Raw genomic sequence first — 22229 nt, 5'->3', positions numbered from 1 at the left:
TATTTTCTGACCGTCGTGACATTCCTCTTTTTTATGGTTTTGCCAGCCGTGCAACGGTCGGTGGAGAAGAACAAGCCTTTGCGTCATTTTGTTTTAATTAACGTTCCTTTGCTTTTTGTTTTTTTGCTAAGTGGTTATTAACTCGGATGTAATTGCTTCATTGATAAATGACAGTGTAAAAGCTTGGGGCAGTAAGGGATGCAAAGGTATGCAAAAGTGATGCATAGCTCGCCTTAGTTTTAGGGCAGTGTTACTTTGAAGCAAAGCTGAGATTTTTGCTGTAGTGCCTGACACCAAAGACAGAGTTGGTGCTGCGTTTCTTCCCTGGTTAAGGGGAAACATTTTTGCCCTTTAAGGAAGCCCTACTGGGAAACTGGGTTGCTGCAGGAAATCTTTATGACTAAACTTTTAATGGATAAATCCGCACTGATTATGGCTGGTGGAAACAGTGGAGATGGAGATGGCATTGGTTTGTAGCCTCAGGAGTGACTGTAAAGAACGGGAGGAAAGGTTTTTAAAATGATGGCACCTTTTCTGAGTTTTTATAGTCATAAACAAATACAATATACAATGTCCTAGTGGCTTTGATACTCACAAAAAATCAGGCCTACTGTTCATGGTCTGGCCAGACGCTCCCTTTGCACTGGAGTCTGAGAGTGGATTTTGGTGTGATTTTGCTTAAAAGGAAAAGAAAGCCTGTTAATCAAATTGCTAACAGAGATTAATAGTATCATAACAGGGATTAATATTATCATGAAGCTAATTAATACCAATATCAGAAAACCTTTAACCTCTGTATGTACAAAGGGCTAAAAGAGGTCAAGGTAGTTAAAAGAGGTAACGCAGGCAACCCTTAAGCATCACTGTTGCAGGATGCTTCCCTCGGATGGAGAAGTACCGTTCCCCAGACCTTCTTTTGACCCAGCCCCGTGGCGGCAGAGGGGTTTGCCGGTTCCTCCGGAGGGGTGGGAGAGCTGGCTGGCCTCCGTTGGCGTCAGTCACCCTACGGCCAAGCGTAGCAGCTGAGAACGTGGTTTCCAGGCTTCGGCGAGGAGCCGTGGTCTGTGTGCAGGCGGGCATGGAGCAATCGCCAGTACGTAACCTTTCTTAACCGAATCTATTGTTAGGTGTTCTTTTAGTTCTGGGCTAATCTGTTTTCAGAGTAAGAAAAGTGTAGTTACAAACAAAATGTGCAGAATTGGGAACATTTAAAATTCCAAAAAGAAGAAACTTGACAGCAAAGTCCTTACCACTCTTTCCTCTAAATTCTTGTGCGTCGAAACTTTGTGCATTGGGTAACACGTTCCACTTGCCCAAGGAATGAGTTTCTGAGGCACCTGCTGCACAGTGAAATAGGCATGAGACCGCTAATTCATTTTGGACAGAAGTGAATCCAAAATGCACATCTGGAAGAGCCTTATCCCATCCTCTTGGCCAGACGGTTTATCAGTAGTGGAAGATTCTTGGCTTCAGTGTTTCTCAATAACATCTCCAAATGCTGTGGGGCCAGATCCTGGTACCCAGGCACAATGGGAATGAAAGGCAGGCTGGGGAGAGTAACGTGACCCCCCCCGAGCACAGGCCAGGCAGGCTGGGATGGGGCGGAGGGGCAGCCACATAACCAGCGGTGCTTTCAGTAGTGAGCCCAGCCCAGACTCCCCTCCTTGTGGTTACGGGCTCTGCTGGGAGCCCGTTAGCGCCTGACAGTGGGTGTGCACGTCCCCTTTTCGCCCTGACCCTTCCCCAGTGCAGGAGCATACTTCGGGGTTGCAGTGCATCACGTGTAGCTTAGAAGGATTTGTATGTCAGCATGAAGCCAAACCTCCCTCGGCCATCAAGTAGCCTTTCCCTTCCCTCCTCTTCCTCTTTGCACAGATTTATGTGGCTAAGCTGGATCCCGTTCCCTGTGACCACGAACACGGGAATTGCCTCGCTCCATCCTCAGGTGGGGGACTCTGAAGATGCAAAAAAAGGGCAGATCTGGCTTCTCGTTTTCCCTGAAGTGTTTGTGAGCAGAAACAATAACCCTACAGAGATACATGTAGTGATAATGTGCTACCCTCCTTGATATCGTAAAGCAGGACTGGGAAATTACTAGAAATATTTTTGTTGTTCCAGGGAAAGGTGAGTGCTCCACTCCTTCCTCATGTAGCTGGAGAGGATTTGCCTCACAGAGCAGTTCCTCTTCTATGGAAATATTTCTTTGTCAAATTGGAAACCTCTTGAGTTTTGATGGACTTCTTGTCTGGAGTTCCGCTCAGGTCTGCCAGAGGATTAGAGGCAAAATGAGGGGGTAGGAAATCAGGGTATCACCATGCCACTTGTGGTGGGGTGCAGGAGAAGTCCCTCCTTCCTCAGAAGCAGTGCCGTAGTTTGGGTCAGGAGTGATCCGGAGATGGTTCCCCGTTACCCTTGTTTTGGTTTGCAGCACGGAGTGGTCTTGGACTGTGCTCCCCAGATGGCTGTAGGGTGGCACGGCAGCGGGGCTGCCCCCATGGCTTTCAGGCCATCACTCCACACGAGTGGCTACTAGAGAAAATTGCATGTGATGCCTTCCCACCTTTATGCATTCCTGTACAAGAAATCAATTTGGCCAGCCCTCGTTAAGGGCTCAGCCCCACGTTCTGTATGCAAGCAAAAATATTCTTGCTGTCTGTAGGACTTAGAATCATTTTGTGTTTACTTTTGTGCGCTACTGGTCATAGGTGGAAACTTAGTGATGAAACCACCTCCTCAAAAGAGGACGTATCAGTTTTCGTGTTTCCAGTGGTGGATCTGATGACCTTTTGCAAGAACAGAGCCAAACAAAAATTTACTTCTGAGCTTAAAGAGGATATTAGAGCTTATAAATCATACAAAAGCAGTGGGTGTGTACTTTTAGAAGGAATCTGTGCTGTATCTGTAAGGCAACCTCTTACATTTCATGTGATGCAGACTGCAAGATGCCACCAGAGGCATTTATTGTGAAAGTGACAGCCCCCAGAACTTTGCATATATTTTTTTTTTCTGAGTGTCATATGATATGAATTCCTCCTAACTCTTTGTGAGCATAAGAGGCAAGCATGAGAGCAGTGAGGCAAGATAGATGAAGATCTAACAAGATTAATTTGAATGCAAGACAAAACACATTTGTTTAAAAAAAAAAAACCCAACCACCTTGAAATAGGTTTCTCTTGGAATGCTGCTAAACATGACTTTATGAGTAATGCATGTTTGTCTGCTTGTCTGTTTAAAACATACGGCTTTTTGTTGCTTGGGAGCTTCATTTGGGTGGTTAATATGTGCATGACAAACTTCTAACAGGAGTTGGTGCAAATACAGACAATAAACATTTGGAAAGGGGATGGTCTTTGGTCTTGAGTGGAGGAGTGTGAAGAAATAGGCAGCTCCGCTTTACACTTCTCTGCAGTATAAGCTTGGGTAAGAAATATAATGTTCTTGCTTTCTAGGAAGCAAAGGAAATCATAGAATGGTTTGGGTTGGAAGGGACCTTAAAGATCATCTAGTTCCAACCCCCCTGCCATGGGGGAAGAAATGTAATTGCTCTCACAGCCACATGCTATGTACATAGTTTTAACTGAGGGTCCAAGCAATAGGAGGCTGGATTTGGTGAAAAGGTTGATTTCACCCTTTCATGCTTCCTAATGCTCCAGTCAACCTAGTGGGACTAACAGAGTCTTCTGCTCTTCCACGTTACTGGTGTAGACTGTGATTTTTTTTTCATATATTTTGTTTTAAAAACGTGTGCCAGTTGGATGATTGCTGTGGTGAACTGAAACAAGTCCCGCTGTGGCTGGCCTGCCCAATTCGGTGAAATATTTAGTGAGGAAGGTTATTCATTCAGCAGAACTGAGCAGTCTTCCAGCTCATGCTGTTTATAATTGAAAATGATTTCTGGGTGAGTGAGTTAATTATTTCTTGCTGTCTCACCACCCTCTACCTGTTCTAAAACTGTGTATTGACCTTCAGGAACAGCTGAATTTCAGCCCTGTGGTTCCGACCATATGCTGGTTATTTTGGTTGGGGTGAATATTTACTGTTTCTCCTAGGAGGTTCAGACATAAATAAAAGTTTAGAGGACCCTTGGGTAAATATGTTCATGGTTCAGCACTTTAATGTGTCAATTAGCTACTAACAGTGTCAATAAATTGGACCTGTCAAAAATAATAGCTTCCTTGCCAGTCTTCATCTCCTGCTTTACCTGTGTGCTACAAGAAATACATTACACACCGTCAAAAGTAGTAAAAGCCAATTTTTCCATGCCTATGGCAAAAATTAACAAAGCAAGACTGCTTTCTTCAGACTCAGTTTTTACAAACTAAGAACCACCTTTTGAAATCTTCTTAAAGCCCTTTTCCTACTGACATCCCTTGGGCTTTGCCTGAGTGAAGAAAAAAGAGTAAGAACACGGGATTTGACTCAAAAGCAGAGGTGTACCTATTGCCCGGGTTTGAACTGAACTGTTTGGCAGTATGGTTTTATGTCACTGTTGAGGAAATTTTACGCTGCCCGATTGCATGAGAAAGGTGATCATCTCACCTGATTTTGTGTAACTGCAATCTGGCCGCTCACTGTGAGCCCCCCGAGGCTCTCCGCTTCCTTTATCATGGACGGAGAAAAGGAGGTTTCTCCAGAGGGCGGCTCATCCTTCTACCATTGGAGTCTACCTTACAGTTCACTCTTAACATACCTAATGATAACGAGAGGCACTTCAACAGGCGCAAATGACTCTCTCATATTCCAACACGAGAGTTGCACGACAGTTGCAGTTATTCCATTGACTATTGTATTTCTTTAGCAGATGGGCTACAGGAGCACGTTGCAAATGAGAGAAGCCTGTGTGGACACCAACAGATGTAGATAAATGGCAGTACGTTGCGTTCGCAGATGTGCAGCACAGCACCTAAATTCAGTAGGACTGATAAAATGGGATGTTATGTGCTTATTGTGTGCTGCTTGTTGCACAAAGCTGTGAAACATGATTGAAACACAGAGGGGTCATCCTGGAGCTGATACGTCTCCAGCAGCGGCCAAGTAAGGCAGTAAGGAGTGCAGAAGGCAGCCATGCCTGAGTGATGGCCATCTGCAGCTCAAGGACCTGCCAGCCAGACACAGATTTGTCGCTAACGGTTGTATCCAGTCTCTTTTTGAATCTCTGTGAACCTTTAGCATCCACATATCCTGTGGAAAGGAGTTCCACAACTTCGTTGTATGAACAGGTGCACTTTCTGTTTTGAATCTTCTGCCTTCTGTTTTCATTAGATGTCCCTCTAGTTCCTGTTTTAATATGTTAATTTCCTATATATTAAATACTTTTATGCAGGGTTTTGGGGGGATTTTTTTGTTTATTTGTTATTAGATAAACTTTGGTGTAGGCAATGAAAACGTGGTTTAGCTCTCGACATTTCCACCCACTGGAGATCAAAGCAAAAAGAATGAATACTCTAATAGTGGAAGTACGTTTTCATTTCAAATGGGGAGTAACAACAGGTTATGAAGAAAAACATCTTGTGATGGTTATTCAGCTGTGTAAGACTGCAGTGTTCCACCCTGTAAACAGTGATATGAGATTATCACAGTCTTTCAATTACAAGATATTCTGGGAAGGGAAAAGAGGCCAAGCAACCCGTTGTCCTGCTGAAAGTCCCTGCCCCTGGGGGCTCCAGCTCAGGGCAGCCTCAGCCAGCACGGCAAAATGGTTCGTGGCTAAAGCCAGCCACATTTGTCCAGGCAGTATGGCAGTAGTTTGTTTTATCTCAAAAGGTTACTGCTGTCCATGAAGCTGAGCATGTGTTTGACTTCCTTGCAGAATGAGGGCCTTTGTGGATCCAGGTCAAATCGGTGGCGTGTTCAGGCAGGCCTGGGACCCCAGGCAGGGTCAGTGTTGCCCATCAGCTGCCACTCATATTGCATCTGCGACACATTCCCAACAAGGCTGACACGTAGGGCTCACTTTGTGTACACGGAGTGGCTCTGCAACCCATGACAGCCACTGCACGGACCGCGTGGAGTTGCTCTTCAAAACCTCATGGGTACAACCTCTTGCAGATACTGTACCCAATGCCACGGGGTTATTTTTTGTAACCCTGAATGCCATAGCATGTTTCTTATGAGCCTGGCTCAGGTGATGATGCCCTGTGAAGGGCATATGTCACCTAGGAGAACACGGTCAATGGTAAGGTGACATTGCTCCAGCCGACGTCTGATTCGGTTTGCAACAGTGAATGCCTAGCGCTGCGCGGAGGGAGAGGAGCTACAGCGAACCCCGTTGTGGTCCCATTTCTCACGTTAGCCTTACTCTTTCTCACTGCAGGTTACATCCAAGCCTGCAGAGGACTGATGATCTCCGCCGTCTGCCTGGGCTTCTTCGGTGCCATTTTTGGACTGGTTGGGATGAAATGTACAAAAGTCGGAGGATCCGATCAGACTAAAGCAAAAATAGCTTGTTTAGCTGGACTGATTTTCATACTCTCTGGTAAATATACCTTATTTCTCTAAGTTTAGGTATTTGAAGTCATACCAGAGCTGCTTCTTTTCCGCAGAAATCCGTGCACAATTCTCCATGACTTCATTAGCTTCAGGGTCAGGCCCAAAGCTCTTCTGCTGGCTCCACTGAATGGTTTGTCTTATGCTTTTCAGGGTTGTGCTCTATGACTAGTTGTTCCCTGTATGCAAACAGGATTACGTCTGAGTTCTTTGATCCTTCTTTTGTTGCACAAAAGTAAGTACTTTCCTATACCCATAAATCTTACAAAGAACTAGACCTTAAGTTTCATACTGCGCACCAGAGTCTATTTGGACAGAGAGCAGGTGCTTCTTCTCTTGGGCAGAGAAGGAGAGTGGGCTGTAGTTTTATTTAATCATATTTTCCAACTGTCGTAACCGTGTGCTGCAAGTTAATGACCGAACGCCTTCCCGTGCAGTGATTCCTGTGTAATCTTTGTGCCCAGGCTCATTGTGGCTCGGCAGGGTTCTGCCCTGCTTGCCACAGAGCAAATGGGGTTCATCAGGAGTGAAGCTTGTGTTTATGTCAGAGATGCAGCAAAAGGATTTCACAAGACAGAGGTACTCATTGGGTGCATCTTTTGATAGGAAAGGAAGAAAATGATTTCCTTAATCTTTTGGTAGAAGGTGGTTTCCATAAACGTGTTGAGCACTGTGCAATTTTGACTCCTCTTGAAGAGAGGTTTCTGCAGGCTCTGTGGACTTTTTGCTGACAGATTTTCAAATCCAGATGACTGAAATTTGGATCATAAACCTTATCATAACCTGCGACTATATAAGCACTAACATAAATGCTTTGGCTATACACGTAATTAAATTTAAGGGAGTGAGTGTTTATAGAATTGCAGGATCCATACCAGCAATACTGAGCGTCCCTAAAGACTCCCTTTAAAGCTGTACAAGTTCTCAGGACCTACACAGGCAGCAATTCATGAACCAGTGCTTGGATTTTGGATTCACACCCTATCCACCAGGTCTGAAAACATCAGCTGCAAATTACAGCATTGTAAACTTTCTAGGTTTGGCTTCTTACAGAATGTAAAGTTATCTTTAAAGACAAGGATTTCAAAGTTTTATTGGTGGTGATTCCAGGATATGTCAAGCATTGGGTATAAATTTCCCTGAGACCCAAGTAAGGGCTCAGTAAGGAACCCTGAGCCTTTCTGTTTCATCTTGATAGAAAGAAAATAATCTGAATAAATAACGTTAACTGGATCTACATTTGCAGTAGGGCTGACACTGCTTCTTGGAAACAGGTTCATATTAGTTTCCTCCCTAATTCTGCAATAGTTTCTGCTTGTTTGATGTGGTGAGAACAGGATCCAAAGGCCTCCAAAAGAAACAAAGATGTGAGGTACTCTGAAGAAAATGGAGCCTGGCTATATAGCCAGAAGTTAATTATTCATCAGGCTTACTGTTCCTAGTGAAAAATACCATAGTTGTTGCCAGAAGTCCCTTTCCTACACTGTATTCCTACGCTGTTCTGCGGCAAAAGAGCAGGCAGGCCTCACAGCGGAGTTTTACTGAGAGCAAATGAGTAGTTCAGTTTAAATATTGAAATAAAGGTAGTAAAATGTCCTCTGCAGAAATTACTTTTTCCCAAAAAACCAGCATAGCTCAACTGCATGCACACATAATCACGACTACAAAGATAAAGGCAGAGAGGAGAGCCAGAAGTTGTAATTTGAGTTGGGCACGGTGTAGCTCCTGCAGTGACCTTGTGTCAGATTAAGCTAATGGTGGCATTCGTCTCCTTTCAACCAATGTAAAATATGTTGGAGTAATGTATTTCATTGCCTTCTCTGAACTCTTACTTTGATACGCATTGCAGAAGCATTTAATGTGCTTTGCAGATACATTGTGGAAATTTGGCATTGGCTCTTCGCTGAGAGAGGGTGCTGCTTTGGGTTCCCACCTTTCACCTTTTGCCACACATTTTTCTCCTGAAGTTATTCTGGTGGTGTCAAAGACAGGCCTGAGATACCGTTAACGGAAAGTGGACGACGAGATGTTTAGCATCGTCTCAGCCATCACAGTTTCCCTCCAGTCTTCTGCATTTGGAAGAGGCACCCTGAATATGTATGGGTGCAGGAGGAATCAGAGACCTGCCTCAAGCTATTGCTCAAGAGTCTTCTGGTTTGAATTTATGTACCTAACTGAGGAATGGCAGCTACCATGGGGACACCCCGAAACCTGCCTTAGGTAGAAAGAAATCTTAGGCTGGATGCCTAAGATGCCACAGTTTGTATTGCCAATTTAAAACAGCTCCAAAGGAATTGTTTGACCCTGCATGATAACATGCGCAGAGTCTTTGGGACAGCATGGGATGCCTTGGTGCTTGCAGCCAGGTGCATTTAATTTCTCTTCAGACACCTCTGTTAGGAGAAAACTTGTGCTTCTGCTTTGCTCTCTTGCTAACGTTGCTCCTGCATCTTCTCTTAGGAAACTATTTTGTCACTTTACTACTCCTAATTAAAAAACCCACCCTCTTATAGGCTATCCTTTTTGTTCCTTGCCACAGTTTAAACTCCCTAATCATGATCATTCTTAGTGATGAGCGGGGTTAGTTTATCCAGATTATCTGACTAACATCCCGTTCTTTTGTATAGAGAATTGTTTCCCTTCATATTTCTCGTCTCTGAATGGATTGTGCACAGTTCACACAGGCCCTCTTTCCACTGCCCCGCTGTTGCATTTTAATCTATTTTTCATTTTCCAAGAATTGGAAGACTTAGACATTCAAAGTGTGTATTTCCCTGGGGTAGTTATGTTGATTTGTTGAGTGGGTAGCTATGCCCTTTATGCGTGCCAACATCCAGTGAGCTAATGAAGCTTCCAGTGGTTTGCTTGGAAGCTTACTTCATGGTCCTAATGTATGTAACAACTAGAATATTTTTCTTCTGTACTGATATTATACGTTCTTCATTTCACTGAATTCTGCCTCCCTGGATTAGAGTAAAAATTCTGCTCTTAGCCTGCTTGGTCAGTGTAGTCGAAGGTGACTTTCAGTTCTCTGCAGTTGAACTCTCTTAGTCTTCAGCGGTCACCACCTGTAGCCTCTTCATCAGTGTCCCGCTTCCCCCCAGCGATCTCCAAGATATGCTTCAGCAGATTGGTGTCACTGATTGGAGACAGTAGATGCGCAGCCACAGACTTTGGAGAGTGGCTGCTTTGGTTCTTGCAACCAAGAATTGTTAAGAATGGAAGAGTGTGTTTCCTGCAAAGACTTTAATGTTAAAGAGGGAAGGGAAAAACAGCAAGTGCGGAAATGTCTTCTAAAAAAGCCTTTCTCCTTTTTTTTTCTTTTTTTTCTGGAGGTACCAATGTATGTAAGAGTTTTTTTCATATGATAACGTTTTTTTACATACTGGATTTTGATGAGAGGATAGGGTTGGCTTCTTAAATTCTGAAAAGATGGATAAAATCCAGGGAGCCATACACATGTTGATACACAGTTGAAAATTAGAAGTTTTCCTCATAAGCACCAGTGTAAATCAAATAGTCTTTTATCTGTTGAAAGATGTGGAGGGAAGACCAATTAGGCCATCTCTGCAACTCATTAACCTAGTGGTGTGGCAGTCACCCAAGAAAGGTCCATACATGCAATGTGTTTATACGTGTTATTGTAACAAATGTTGCTTAAAGACTACAAACAATCCCAAGAACAAAGGCTGGACCCCATGTCTTCCTTCCCAGCTAGTAGGCAACAGTCAGGTAACCCTTATCTACCTAATTAAACACAACGTAATCCTGATTTCTTTTCCGTACAACTGAAGAGCTTCAGGAGAGGAGATGGCAGTTGGTCTCCTCTCTCTCTCACATTAGCCTCAAGCCAACTATGTCATGGTGTTAGATGAAAATGTGGAAACGAACTTGTGTTTCCCACTTTCTAGGCAAAAGTCTTGGCAAGTAAGTTGTTGGGGCAGCAGTCTGCCTGGGCCTTCACCCAGCTGGGTTCTCCAGCACCGCGGCGGTCCACGTTGGCTTTGGTGGGGAGCCTAACCCTGGTCCATATACCTTAGGTGTGCTCTGGCAGTACCTGCGGGGATGGAGGCATCCCCAGGATGGGGCTCACGTCAGCGTTAGTCACTTTGATCTGCCTTTACGGCTTGTTAAAAGAGGTGCCTTGAGGGTGCGAGTCATATTTCGGAAGTGTACTTTGTGCGTATTATTTCTTGCGTGTTGGCTATAACGGGATCCTAGATGATGAGCTCTGATGTAGAGATCTGCTTCTAATCAGAGAACACCCAGTCCTTGAACAGACAGAAATCTGCTCCAGTCTTGTGAACACTGTAGCACACAGTTGGAAACGTGAGCATAGTTAGAGTTAAAGCTTCACAGGTTTGGCAGATTTGTGAAGTCAGATGGGTCTGGGTGCAGAGTTTTCCAGGGTGAAAGGCAGCTGAGCTATGGTTTCCAGCAGTTTAATTTGGGGGTTGGGTGCCTAAGTCCCACACTGGGTATAGAGAACATTTTGGGGGAATCTGATGCTTTTTTAGCAAGGGATGATAAGTAAAACCTGCTTGGATGATGTGAATGGAAAATGAAAAAGAAGCCCAGAAGTTAGAGCACTAGCAGAGCCACGAAGAGTCAGGTGCAAGCCCTCGCCAAGCATGCTGCCTCTGAGCTCTAATGGCTCCATCTCTTTTTGGCAGTAAGTCCCCAAGTCAGAAATGACTTGAACCTGGGTGTCCGTCTTGACCCTGGGTGTGTCTCCGTAGCATCTAGGCAAATGCCAAAGCACTGGTATTCTGTGTGGCTTTATTGTTTTTTTAAAGTCTGTGCTTTACCTCTGGGTACAATCTCAAGAAAACATGGAAAAGCCTTTTTTTGTTGTTGTTGTTGTTGTTTTCCAGCCATCATTTACCCCCTTGTGACCTATTATAGAAGTCATTGTCACTAACAAAGGCCTGAACAGCTCAGCCACCTGAGCGATAACAGGGGGCAGGGACCTGTGTTTTCAACCAGGGTCCTAAGAGTCAGAAGGAGATAAAGGTTTCCTCAAGGAGGAACTGGAGCAGGAGACACACAGTCTGTCCTAATAGTGAGGAATGCGAGACTCTGGAGACTGCTGGGCCTGCGGACTAATGCAGGTCATCCTGAAAGTGTTTTAAAGAGCGGCACCTCGGGCAAAGAGCTGAAGAAGGGAGAAGACAAATGGCAGCTGCGGCTTGCTGCTCGTCTTGAAGCTCCAGAGCTCAGGTTAAGGGCACTGAGCTCAAGCAGGGTGAGGAAAAGAATGTCTTCCCCACGCCCTTCTTTTCTTTCATTTACTACTCTTGCTTTAGAAACTTAGCCTTACCCTTGGGCGATAATGCTCCTAAAGCACCACCATCTCCTCTCGGAGTCAAAGCGAGCAGTTTCTGGCTGCGAACAACTGGTGGCTGCCCCGGGCAGCAGAGACAACCATTGCTGGTGACCTGGAGCTGGTGACCCAAGGGCTCGGAGGGGAGCGGTGTCCTCCAGCCTGAATCCAGCGACAGGGACGAGAGAAGCAGAAAGTTGCTGGCACGTGCACGTGTATACACGCGTACATCTGCATATGCGTGCATGCATTTGCATGTCTTTATATGCATATGCATATATTGCATGTTCGTGTATACGTATTGCATATGCATATTATATATACGTACATAACCCTCATGATTTAAGCAGGCTGGAGTGTTAAGAGGGAGTTGTAGGCAGCAGCTGTGGTCGCCGACTCAGCGAAAGCCCCAGTCCAGCTTGGGAGGCAGCGGGAGCAACCCTGAAAGGGTCCAAGGGGACAGGAGCCGTGCGCTGTAAACGGGTCAAAGAATCGTGTCGCCCCGCAGCCCAGCGATTCGGGAGCAGATGTGGAAAAGCAAGGTACCCCGGCTGGCTGCGCACGGAGATAAGCATCGCCCAAGTGTAGTGCAGGAACAGAGTTTGCCTCCTGAAAAAAAGGGAAATAATGAAAAGAACATGGGTGAAAGGCAGAGCTGCTGATTTTGCGATAACATGTATGTCAATGGAAAGTTATTCAGGAAAAAAAAAAAAACCCAACCCTGGTTCTTTTATTCTGAAAAACTGTTAAATTCATGCTCTCTTTTGTTAAACCCATTTATTAACTTCCTGTAGGTATGAATTAGGAGCAGCTTTGTTCATTGGATGGGCTGGAGCTTCACTCTGCATAATTGGCGGCAGTATATTCTGCTTCTCAATAGCCGAAAACAGTAATTCTCCAAGGTAAAACACAAGTTGCACTTCTTGAAAGAAACCAATAGTAGCGCATTTGTATGTGGCTTGGTTACTTTTCCAAAACACTTTTTAGTGAGGTTCAGAAAAAGATTGCACGGATGAAAGAAAATAATGGGATTTAAGGATAACGCTCTGTCCATCATTAACGTAATTAAGAAAAGCTATTGACTAGAACAAATACTTCTGTTATATATACTGCATAAATTTACTACAGCTGGAAAAAAAATGCATACACTCATGTAGGAAAAGCGGTCAGGTGACTTTACAGGTGTGAATAAACAAGTTTCTTTAATCCCAAATCATCAGACCAAGAGTGAGAGAGGTGAAGGACAGTGGTGGGGGGGCAGTGGGACCTCCAGCAGCAGAAGAGGGGTGGTAACAAAGAGGCACGGCTGGGGGCAGTAACTGTTCACCTAGGATCTGCCACAGCCGAAATATTTCATGACTGGGCCCTAATTTACTTAGCTGTGAACGAGGGATACGCGTTGATAGGAAAGTGAATTGCAAAGAGAGTTGCTGGAGAAGGGATGTCAAACCAGAATGAGACCACGCAGGGAAGGAAGGTGTCCCCCCTGCCCCCTCCCCTGAAACGTATAGGTAAGTTCCTATACATTCCTTCTAGTTTTATATTGCTGTAGAGCTTGGATAGAGAGATGTTACCAGTCCGTGGGATGAGCTGGAAGTGGTTGATTCTCTTTTTCTTTTCAGGAGAGGGTATGCCTATAATGGAGCCACATCTGTGATGTCTTCTCGTACAAAGGTCCACAACAGTGTCCCAGACAAAACCCCACCAAAGCACTTTGACAAGAACGCTTATGTTTAATTGTACTGTCGGAAGGTTCAAAGCGTTTTAAAAATGAGTTTATATGTTTCATTCAGAGTGATTTCTTCCCCTCACCCCCAATGTAATTACCACTAAGACAATGACTTTTTAAAACATTAACTTGCAGCTTTTTACATGTTGATGTAAATTTTATTATATAATATTTTCAGATTGATGTTGGTATTGTAAAGTTTATACCTGGAAATCACGAGCTGATGTTGCTTTCTTGGGAAAAAAAAAATAAACGGGGTATTTACCAATTCAGTATGTCGGTTGCTCACGGGAATGGCGTCACACAGGTCATACTGACGGCAATGGACTCTTTGCAGGTTAGCACGTAAAACACCTCACCACTGATCAGCAGCAACACTGGCACTGCAGAGCACACGGTAACTGCAGGGCCAGACGACGGCAGTCGGGGGAATCAGCAGGCTCCAACCTCCATGTCCCATTGCCGGGGTGGAAGAACGTGCAACTTGGTCAATTCGGTGCCATGGGACTAAGAAGAGGAAGAGCTTGGGTGAAGTGAAAATAAGCATGGGGTTTAGGGAGGCAGGAGCAGGTACTAGGAAGAGTCAGGGCCAGTTGTTAGGAAAACCCTTCTTGCATAGCCCAAGAACGCGCCTGATCGTGCGCGTTTGCACGCATGGCTGGGAAAGGGAAGGTTGAGGCTCCAGCCTCTGGGGAGTCGTGTGGTGGGCAAGAGAAGGCTTGGAGACCGGTCCCACATTCTGCATTGGCTTCACGCCGCTGGGCTCCCGCCCTGCCTCAGCGCTTCCAGTAGGTCTTTCTCCTTCCCTCCCACTGGGCACCTTCGGCTCCAGAACGGCTCCAAGGCACTGGGCTAGGGAAGGGAAGGAGAAACCCCTGGCAATACCTCTGCCAATGTCATTCCTGAAGGGCTGACCAAATAAACACAGGCAATACTTAGCAGCACTTTTTAGCAAATCCTGAATTAGTTACAACAGTTCAAAAATTCAGCTAGTAATTTCTTTTTCTTACCTGCTCACAGAAATGTGATGGCTTTTGAGGGAATATTTGTACAATGAGTCAATAAATGAGATCAGAGATTGAGACTAACCACAAAATGCTTTCTAGACTGAGACTCAAAAATCAGACGCACAGTCGGATCTGTCCCGAGGTTTGAACTGCTGGACCCTTGGAGTTTCAATACATGGGTTATTTTGGGACAAAGATGGAAATATTTCAGGCATTGGAACAGGCTGCCCAGAGAGGTGGTGGAGTCACCATCCCTGGAGGTGTTCAAAAACCACGTAGACGTGGCACTTAGGGACACGGTTTAGTAGGCATGGTGGTGGTGGGTTGACGGTTGGACTTGATGATCCTAGAGGTCTTTTCCAACCTTAAAGATTCTATGATTCTATATAAAAAATGAACAGTCCTATTTATTAACAGGCACAGGATGACAGAAAAGGTTTTGCATCTGATACCATCTAAAATACAAAGCCATTACAAAAATAAAGTAAAAAGAACCTTGATTTCATTTAAGTCAAAACAACATTATGGTTTTTAAGAAGGCAGCCAATACGGACAAAACAGAAATATGAAGAGACTTGCGCAATGGCAGGTCGGTACTTTCCTCACCTCAGCCTGCCATTGGAGGGTTTTTTCCAATTCTTCTGCTTTTATGTCAACTAAGACTGAACTCTAATTAAAAAAAAAAAAAAAACCTTCCTAAAATATTCTCAAAAGAGTAGCTTGCAAAAAAAAAAGAATAATTTCCCCAAAAAGGAAGCATTTAATAATAACTAGTTGTATAGCTGAGGCCTTTTTTTCTTTTCATTTGGTGTTTATTGTAAACCATGTTAGAAACTTAACATTTTAATACATGGACATATTTTATTTAAAATGTTTACAACTTTATATAAAGTTTATGATAAAATACATGAAAATATGCATTTAAAAATTTATGAAGTAATACTCTGGAGTAAATTCTGTTCATTGGTTAACAGGCTTTCTTGCAAGACCAGTTTCAACTTTAATGTAAACATTAGAGGCAAAATCTTCACCTCGGTGAAATCAAAGAGATTTTCACTTCTGAGTTCATGAGAAAGAACGAACTCTCAATTTCCATGGCCAGTACTGTGTATATGAATATTCCTGTTTCAAATTTGGGACTGAAAGACGCATGAGCTCTGTAAACAATCTTGCTTGTCATCACATGACCAATATGAGAAATGACTAGGAAACACTTGATGTTTTCAACTACATTTTCAACCCCAAAAGAACCCGACAGCAGTGCCTCCCATCAGGCATGCAGGAATTATATATCTGAAGAATCACTCCAATCTGTTACAGTGACTAAGCTGCTTTTTAAGGTGCTTGTATTATCAGCTTCATGGAGGCCTGTTAAAATAACAACAAAATATTAACAATTACTAATAATATTTTGGAGGTATTTTTACTTTGTATTTATCTATAAGATAAGATTGCATGCTATGTGAGCAAACACCTGGGGACTTCAGAAGTCCAGAATTTCAACCAGTGAGGAAATTACAAGTGTTGATAATACGAAGGCTGTTTCTGTCACAGAATACAACATGCAGGACAAGCAGTCAGTGTCAACATTACTTTCCCTTTAAAAATAACCTGAAGTATCTTTACATAACTGACACAGCTTTAACCTTTAAGTATATTGAAATGTTACGAGCTAGAAACTACTGTGTAAGTTCTATGTAAGATTGAGGCTATAACTTTACCAGTACCTCAAATATTTATCTCAGCCTGGTAGGTCACTTAGATATCTTGAAGCAACCTGAAATTTTATTATTCTCAAGACAAAATAAGAAAGTTTCCCTCCTCCCTTAAATTTGGGAAGAGATTTAAAAAAAACATCCTTGATGACTGATTTCTAAGATGAGGATGAAGCCTGATGGTATGTTTTAAAATCTCAAATTTAAGTTTCTTGGCATCTCTGTGTTATTTACATGTGTGTGTTGTTTACATATAAGTATGCATCATAAATATCATATATGATATTTACATGACAAACCCAAGCACACGGGTTTTTTTTAACTTGTTCTTCTCTTACAAAGTACCATATATTGAATTACCATGTGTAATACACTATACTTAAGTTCTGCTCTAGGTGTGTCAGTCGCTTAAGTGTAGAAGCACAAGTACGTTACCTTCCTCCTTTGGTACACCTCTCTTGGGAAGGCCCCATGCATGTACCACAGATGCAGTATTTGACTCATTCTTCTGAACCGCTAATGCCTTCTGACCTCTATCATCTTTCATCAATAAAAAGTCGTCTTCTACTGATGATATATCCCAATCATCTTCATCAGCTTCTGTGAACTAATAGGGAGAAGAAAAAACACTCAGTTTTCCTCTGTCCATTCACGTTGTGCTGAGATCTTCCCTAAACTCAATAATGTGAAACTGCTAAAGCAAAATGCACTCATGCATGGCTTGTATGACATCTATCACCACAGGTTTAAAATCCACATAATTCAATTACTAAATTATATTAATTCACTACTATAGTTCCAAAGCTAAAACTATGTTGTTTTTTGTTTGGTTTTTTTTAAGTCAGGAACTGCAAAAGTTAAAAGTTCTGCCAGTTTTGTAACTGCCAGAAAACTGTATTTTCAGGTAATACACATCTAACTTAAAAAAAGGATCATCTTTTCTGGGATATTAGCTATTCCAATGAGATGGCAAGTCCTTTATGCATTAGAATGTATATTACTTAAATGAAAATAAAGACATGACATGTTATCATGCAAGCTGGTAGTTTGCTACATAAATATTCTGTATTCATACTAGAAAAAATTAATATTGCAATAATGACCTTTTCATTTTAAACTAATTTATTTAAAGAGAAAAATCAAATAATGAAAGTTAAAAAAATCACATGGTGCTCAAAGTTAAAATATGGATTCCTCTTAAGACTCACTATCAGCACGTACAAGTATATTTTTAATTGTGGTGGATCTGCATAATGAGTTCCCAAAATGAAAGTCAAGTCAAACAGATGAATAACCTGAAGGCAGCAAGTCCGTGGTCTTTCTTATCTCATCTGCCTGAAAGCTAAATATCTTCACTCAGCTTTTGAAAGAACAGCTACAGCATTTCCCTATTTGTCCGTCAGTCAGATGTAGTTCAGTGGAATCAAGCCATTATTAGAGAGCTTAACTGTGGAAAGCGAAAGGTTGTTTCTCACAAAGCTAACACCTTATTTCACAGGAGTCCCTCAGTATTGCAGTAAGATACAGAATGCGCTTCTCTTGCACAGAACAAAGATTCAGATGCTATTAGAAAACAATGTAAGGTATGTACATACTAGAGAAAAATCAACAAATATGAACGTGTCATGTCTCAAAAGAAGGGAAAAGACTGCAGTAATGCTCTATCTTGCAACATAATTCAATTTTAACATTGCAAACTGTTTTTCAAAAACTGACAGATCTGCTCAGTGTGCTGTATTATTAACATACCAGGATTCAACATTTTGCTGTTTTAAATTATCTGCATTTGGAGGGCGTGGTAATGGGAAAGTCAGAGTCACATATATTGAGAAATGCTGGAGGAAGAGTTTCCTTAAACGGTCACTAAGTCCCAACTGATTTTTAAAGTACAAAATAGAGAGAAAAATGTAAACTTCTAACAGAATTTGTTTTTTTGATCAAGTGTAAGTACACAGCACCCATCAAACCTGCTATGCAGTTTTATGCATCCTCAAAGACTAACTCCAAAGAAGTACCATAATCCATGCAATGTCTGCTACAGGTAAACTCAGGTAATACAGCTTCAGGTAAGCACAAAATTAATTTTCTCTAAAATGTTTCTGAAGTAACTTCTGTAACACATGACCTTTATAAAACATACAACAATGGGGTGCCTTATAAAGATTTTATGGTATTGTCAGTTTTGAGAATGACCATTAGCAGCTATAAGTATTTAAGCTATTAGTAATATTAGCTAATAAAAATTTTTGGATTTTCAGAGAACCTATCATTCCAGTGGCATTTTGTGTTTATGTCTTTGGGCACCTTTGAAAATCCCACCTAGAATTTAAAGAATTGACTTGAACTATATGCCTACATTTAAACATACAAACATGAACATAAATATATGCACATTCATATATAATTAGCAAAGAATACAAGATGCTGTGGTGTTCTGTGAAGATTCCGGAAACAGAGTAGCAACACCTGCCCTGGGTTCATAAACTCTGACAAACTCATCACATCCACACAGCAACATGCCACTGTGTTAATACATCAGGGACATGATGTGTTCTAAATGAATTATAGCAAAAATATTTTTCACAGAATGGTTTGGGTTGGAAGGGACCTTTAGACATCACCTAGTCCAACCCCCCTGCCATGGGCAGGGACACCCTCCACTAGACCACGTTGCCCAAAGCCCCATCCAACCTGGCCTTGAACACTTCCAGGGAGGGGGCATCCACAGCCTCTCTGGGCAACCTGTTCCAGTGCCTCACCACCCTCATCATAAAAAAATTCCTCCTTATATCCAATCTAAACCTACTCTCAATTTAAAACCATTGCCCCTTGTCCTGTCACTACAGGCCTTGGTAAAAAGTCTTTCTCCATCTTTCTTATAAGCACCCTTTGTATTTTTGAAAGGCCACAATTAGATCTCCCCAGAGCCTTCTCTCCTCCAGGCTGAACAACCCCAACTCTCTCAGCCTGTCCTCATAGGAGAGGTGCTCCAGCCCTCTGATCAGCTTCGTGGCCCTCCTCTGGACTCGCTCCAACAGCTCCATGTCTCTCCTGTACTGGGGCCCCCAGAGCTGGATGCAGTACTCCAGGTGGGGTCTCACAAGAGCGGAGCAGAGGGGGAGAATCCCCTCCCTCGACCTGCTGGTCACACTTCTTTTGATGCAGCCCAGGACACGGTTGGCTTTCTGGGCTGCAAGCACACATTGCCGGGTCATGCCCAGTTTTTCATCCACCAGTATCCCCAAGTCCTTCTCCACAGAGCTGCTCTCAAGGCATTCACTTCCCAGTCTGTATTGATACTGGGGATTACCCTGACCCATGTGCAGGACCTTTCCCTTGGCCTTGTTGAACTTCATGAGGTTCACCTGGGCCGTCTCCTCAAGCCTGTCACAGCCCCTCTGGATGGCATCCCTTCCCTCAAGCCAATCAACTGCACCACTCAGCTTGGTGTCTTCTGCAAACTTGCTAAGGGTGCACTCAATCCCACTACGTCATTAATAAAGATACTGAACAGTACCGGTCCCACTACAGACCCCTGAGGGACATCACTCATTCCTGGTTTCCACTTGGACACGGAGCCACTGAGTCTAACTCCTTGGATGTTGCCACCCAGCCAGTTCCTTATCCATCTTAACAGTCGATCCATCAATCCTGTATGTCTCCAATTTAGAGGCAAGAATGTTGTGGGAGACCATATCGAAGGCCTTACAGAGTCCAGGTAGCTGACAACCGTAGCTCTTCCCTTGTCCACTGATGCAGTCACTCCATTGTAGGAAGCCACCAGATTAGACAGATTGCCCTTAGTGAAGCCATGTTGGCTGTCTCTGATCACCTCCCTGTCTTCCATATGTTTCGACATATCTTCCAGGAGGATCTGGTCCACAATCTTACTGGGCACAGAGGTGAGGCTGACTGGGGGGGTAGGTCCCAGGGTCCTTTTTTCCCCTTTTTTCAGTCAGGGACTTTGCCTGACTGCCACTACTTTTCAAATATGATGGAGAGTGGCTTGGCAACTACATTGGCCAAATTCCTTAGGACCCTGGGCAGCATCTTATCAGGTCCCACGGACTTACGTATGTTCAGGTTCCTCTGGTGGTCTCAAACCTGATCTTCTCCCACGATGGGAGGCACTTCATTCCCCCAGTCCCTGCCTTGAGGTTCAGGGGCTTGAGAGATGTGGGAAGAGAGGTTACCAGTGAAAACAAAGACATTTTTAAAGCACAGATTTTAAGGCTAATTTTGCTACAGGTTTTTGCTCTTGAAGCCGAAATTCCTTAATACAGCGGCCAACCGTCTACAGATATTTACAAAATGTAACATCCTCTAAATATAACTGTCAACATTTTACAGTCTTGTATCATCTGACACTGCAGAGAATTTGAAAGCAACATTTGAACAGAAAATTACACTGTAATAGTCACGTCTGAGTTCGTAATTTTGAGTCTGCTGTGATTTGCAGCTCCCATACAGTCAGCGGACAAGTTAGGTGTCACTGGTGGCAATTAAAAGCACACAGGCTAAAAGTGATTACCCTATCACGACAGCTAAAGTTGATAAAGACAATCACCCCTTTCTTGAAACTGAAATAGAAGTATCACTGTTTCTGGGAGGAGTGATACATTTCAGAATTGTTAGTCAGGATGCCCTAAGGTATCAGTTTTATTATGGATAACAGGATTTTCAGTAATTATTATTTGTTTATTTAGTGGAAAAAATATTTTCTTGAATGCTAGAACTAGTATCTAGCTGTCTACTTCAATCTAATAACAACTACTAAAACTGAAACAAATAGCACTATCTGCTGTTGACTTCTGATGTGGAGTAACGTTTGTTGTTTTTAAAAATTTGCTCAGGCAAAGATCAATTTGTATCAAAGTGGCTTAGCAATTATAAAAATCTAAACTGAGGGGAAGACTGGGACCTTAGGAGCCTGAGGGGGAAAGAGTAAGTTGTGTTAGTATTCTGATTGTGAACACATGGCATACTCAATGGACAGACATCAGTGATAAATCTCATGTAGTTTGAAAACAGTATATGATTGCAAATAGATGCAGCAGAACGAAGACCATACTCAGAAATGGAATTTGTCCCTTCATTAAAATATATTTAAAAGTTCCATATCAGATAAAACTCTAGAAATAAAAATATTTTAAAATATCAGATAAGCAAATTCATTTTTCCTCCATCTAAACAACATACTAGGAAAGCAAGTAAAGAAGGGGTCTCTCTATGCTGCTCGAATAGGAGATGAAAATTACACCAATTGTGCCCAAGCTTTGGGCTACTTGTAGTGATCCAAAACAGTTGTGGTGTAAGCTAATAAGTGGTGTGGATGAAAGGGTCATTTGCCATAGCTCACTCACCAGCATTTTTCTATATACCACTGCAGATGTACCTAAAAAGACTACTTAGCTGTATTTCCAAAACTGCCTTTGAAAACTAAGCTCTTTACTGCATCAAGATGGTTTCAGCATGAAAAAAAAAAAAAAGGTAAGAGATATATATCTAGTTCAATTACTTAATGAAATAATAGCGGCTATTAAAAGTGATACCTTCAGTTCTTGCACTTCTTCTTTCTTAATAAATGCCTGTGCAACATTAATCCCTCCAGCTGGTTTGTTCTTATTTCCATGGTTAGAAAGACTCTTCCCAACTTGTTCGGTCAGTTTTTGAATAACTGTTCCTAAAGTTCATTAAAAATTATATCGACAGTTTTCATTCACAAGTAAGAGGCTTTACTGTAAACCCTCTAGTAATCTTCCACAAAGTAAAAATAAGTAAAAGGCTAAGAAAAAAAATCTTTTAGACAAAAGTCTCTCTGAGGCACGGACTGCCTCTTTTTCTGCATTTATAGAAAACAGCGTGATACACATCTAATTTGATCTGACATCTCTAAGTATGATATTAATATAAACGCATTAGCAAAAACATAAAGTGCACATTAATATACATGCACTCAAGACTAGATA

The 22229-nt window shown here is 42.7% G+C and overlaps 2 protein-coding genes across 8 annotated transcripts in view; one reads left to right on the top strand and one right to left on the bottom strand.

Moving 5' to 3' along the window:
* The window catches only part of CLDN10 (claudin 10), a 62849-nt gene extending 45551 nt beyond the window's left edge, over window positions 1-17298 (top strand). Inside the window, exons 2-5 of one of the 3 annotated variants that reach the window (XM_054845858.1) lie at window positions 6314-6475; window positions 6640-6721; window positions 12604-12711; window positions 13432-17298. In XM_054845858.1, the coding sequence (XP_054701833.1) occupies window positions 6314-6475; window positions 6640-6721; window positions 12604-12711; window positions 13432-13546 (467 nt within the window). In that variant the 3' untranslated portion in view covers window positions 13547-17298. The remainder of the gene's footprint in view (window positions 1-6313; window positions 6476-6639; window positions 6722-12603; window positions 12712-13431) is intronic. The other 2 variants (XM_054845849.1, XM_054845868.1) reach the window with 2 other exon arrangements.
* DZIP1 (DAZ interacting zinc finger protein 1) overlaps window positions 15608-22229 on the bottom strand; it is a 38258-nt gene continuing 31636 nt past the window's right edge. For 3 of the 5 annotated variants that reach the window (XM_054845805.1, XM_054845815.1, XM_054845825.1), the window contains 3 exons: window positions 21813-21943; window positions 16696-16867; window positions 15608-15913 (listed from right to left, as the gene is read on the bottom strand). In XM_054845805.1, the coding sequence (XP_054701780.1) occupies window positions 15831-15913; window positions 16696-16867; window positions 21813-21943 (386 nt within the window). In that variant the 3' untranslated portion in view covers window positions 15608-15830. Of the gene's footprint in view, window positions 15914-16695; window positions 16868-20333; window positions 20456-21812; window positions 21944-22229 lie in introns of those variants that run through there. The other 2 variants (XM_054845831.1, XR_008579672.1) reach the window with 2 other exon arrangements.

This window comes from Grus americana, chromosome 1 (assembly GCF_028858705.1).
Source record: "Grus americana isolate bGruAme1 chromosome 1, bGruAme1.mat, whole genome shotgun sequence".
Classification (NCBI taxonomy): Eukaryota; Metazoa; Chordata; class Aves; order Gruiformes; family Gruidae; genus Grus; species Grus americana.
This window is presented reverse-complemented; position numbering and strand designations above follow the sequence as displayed.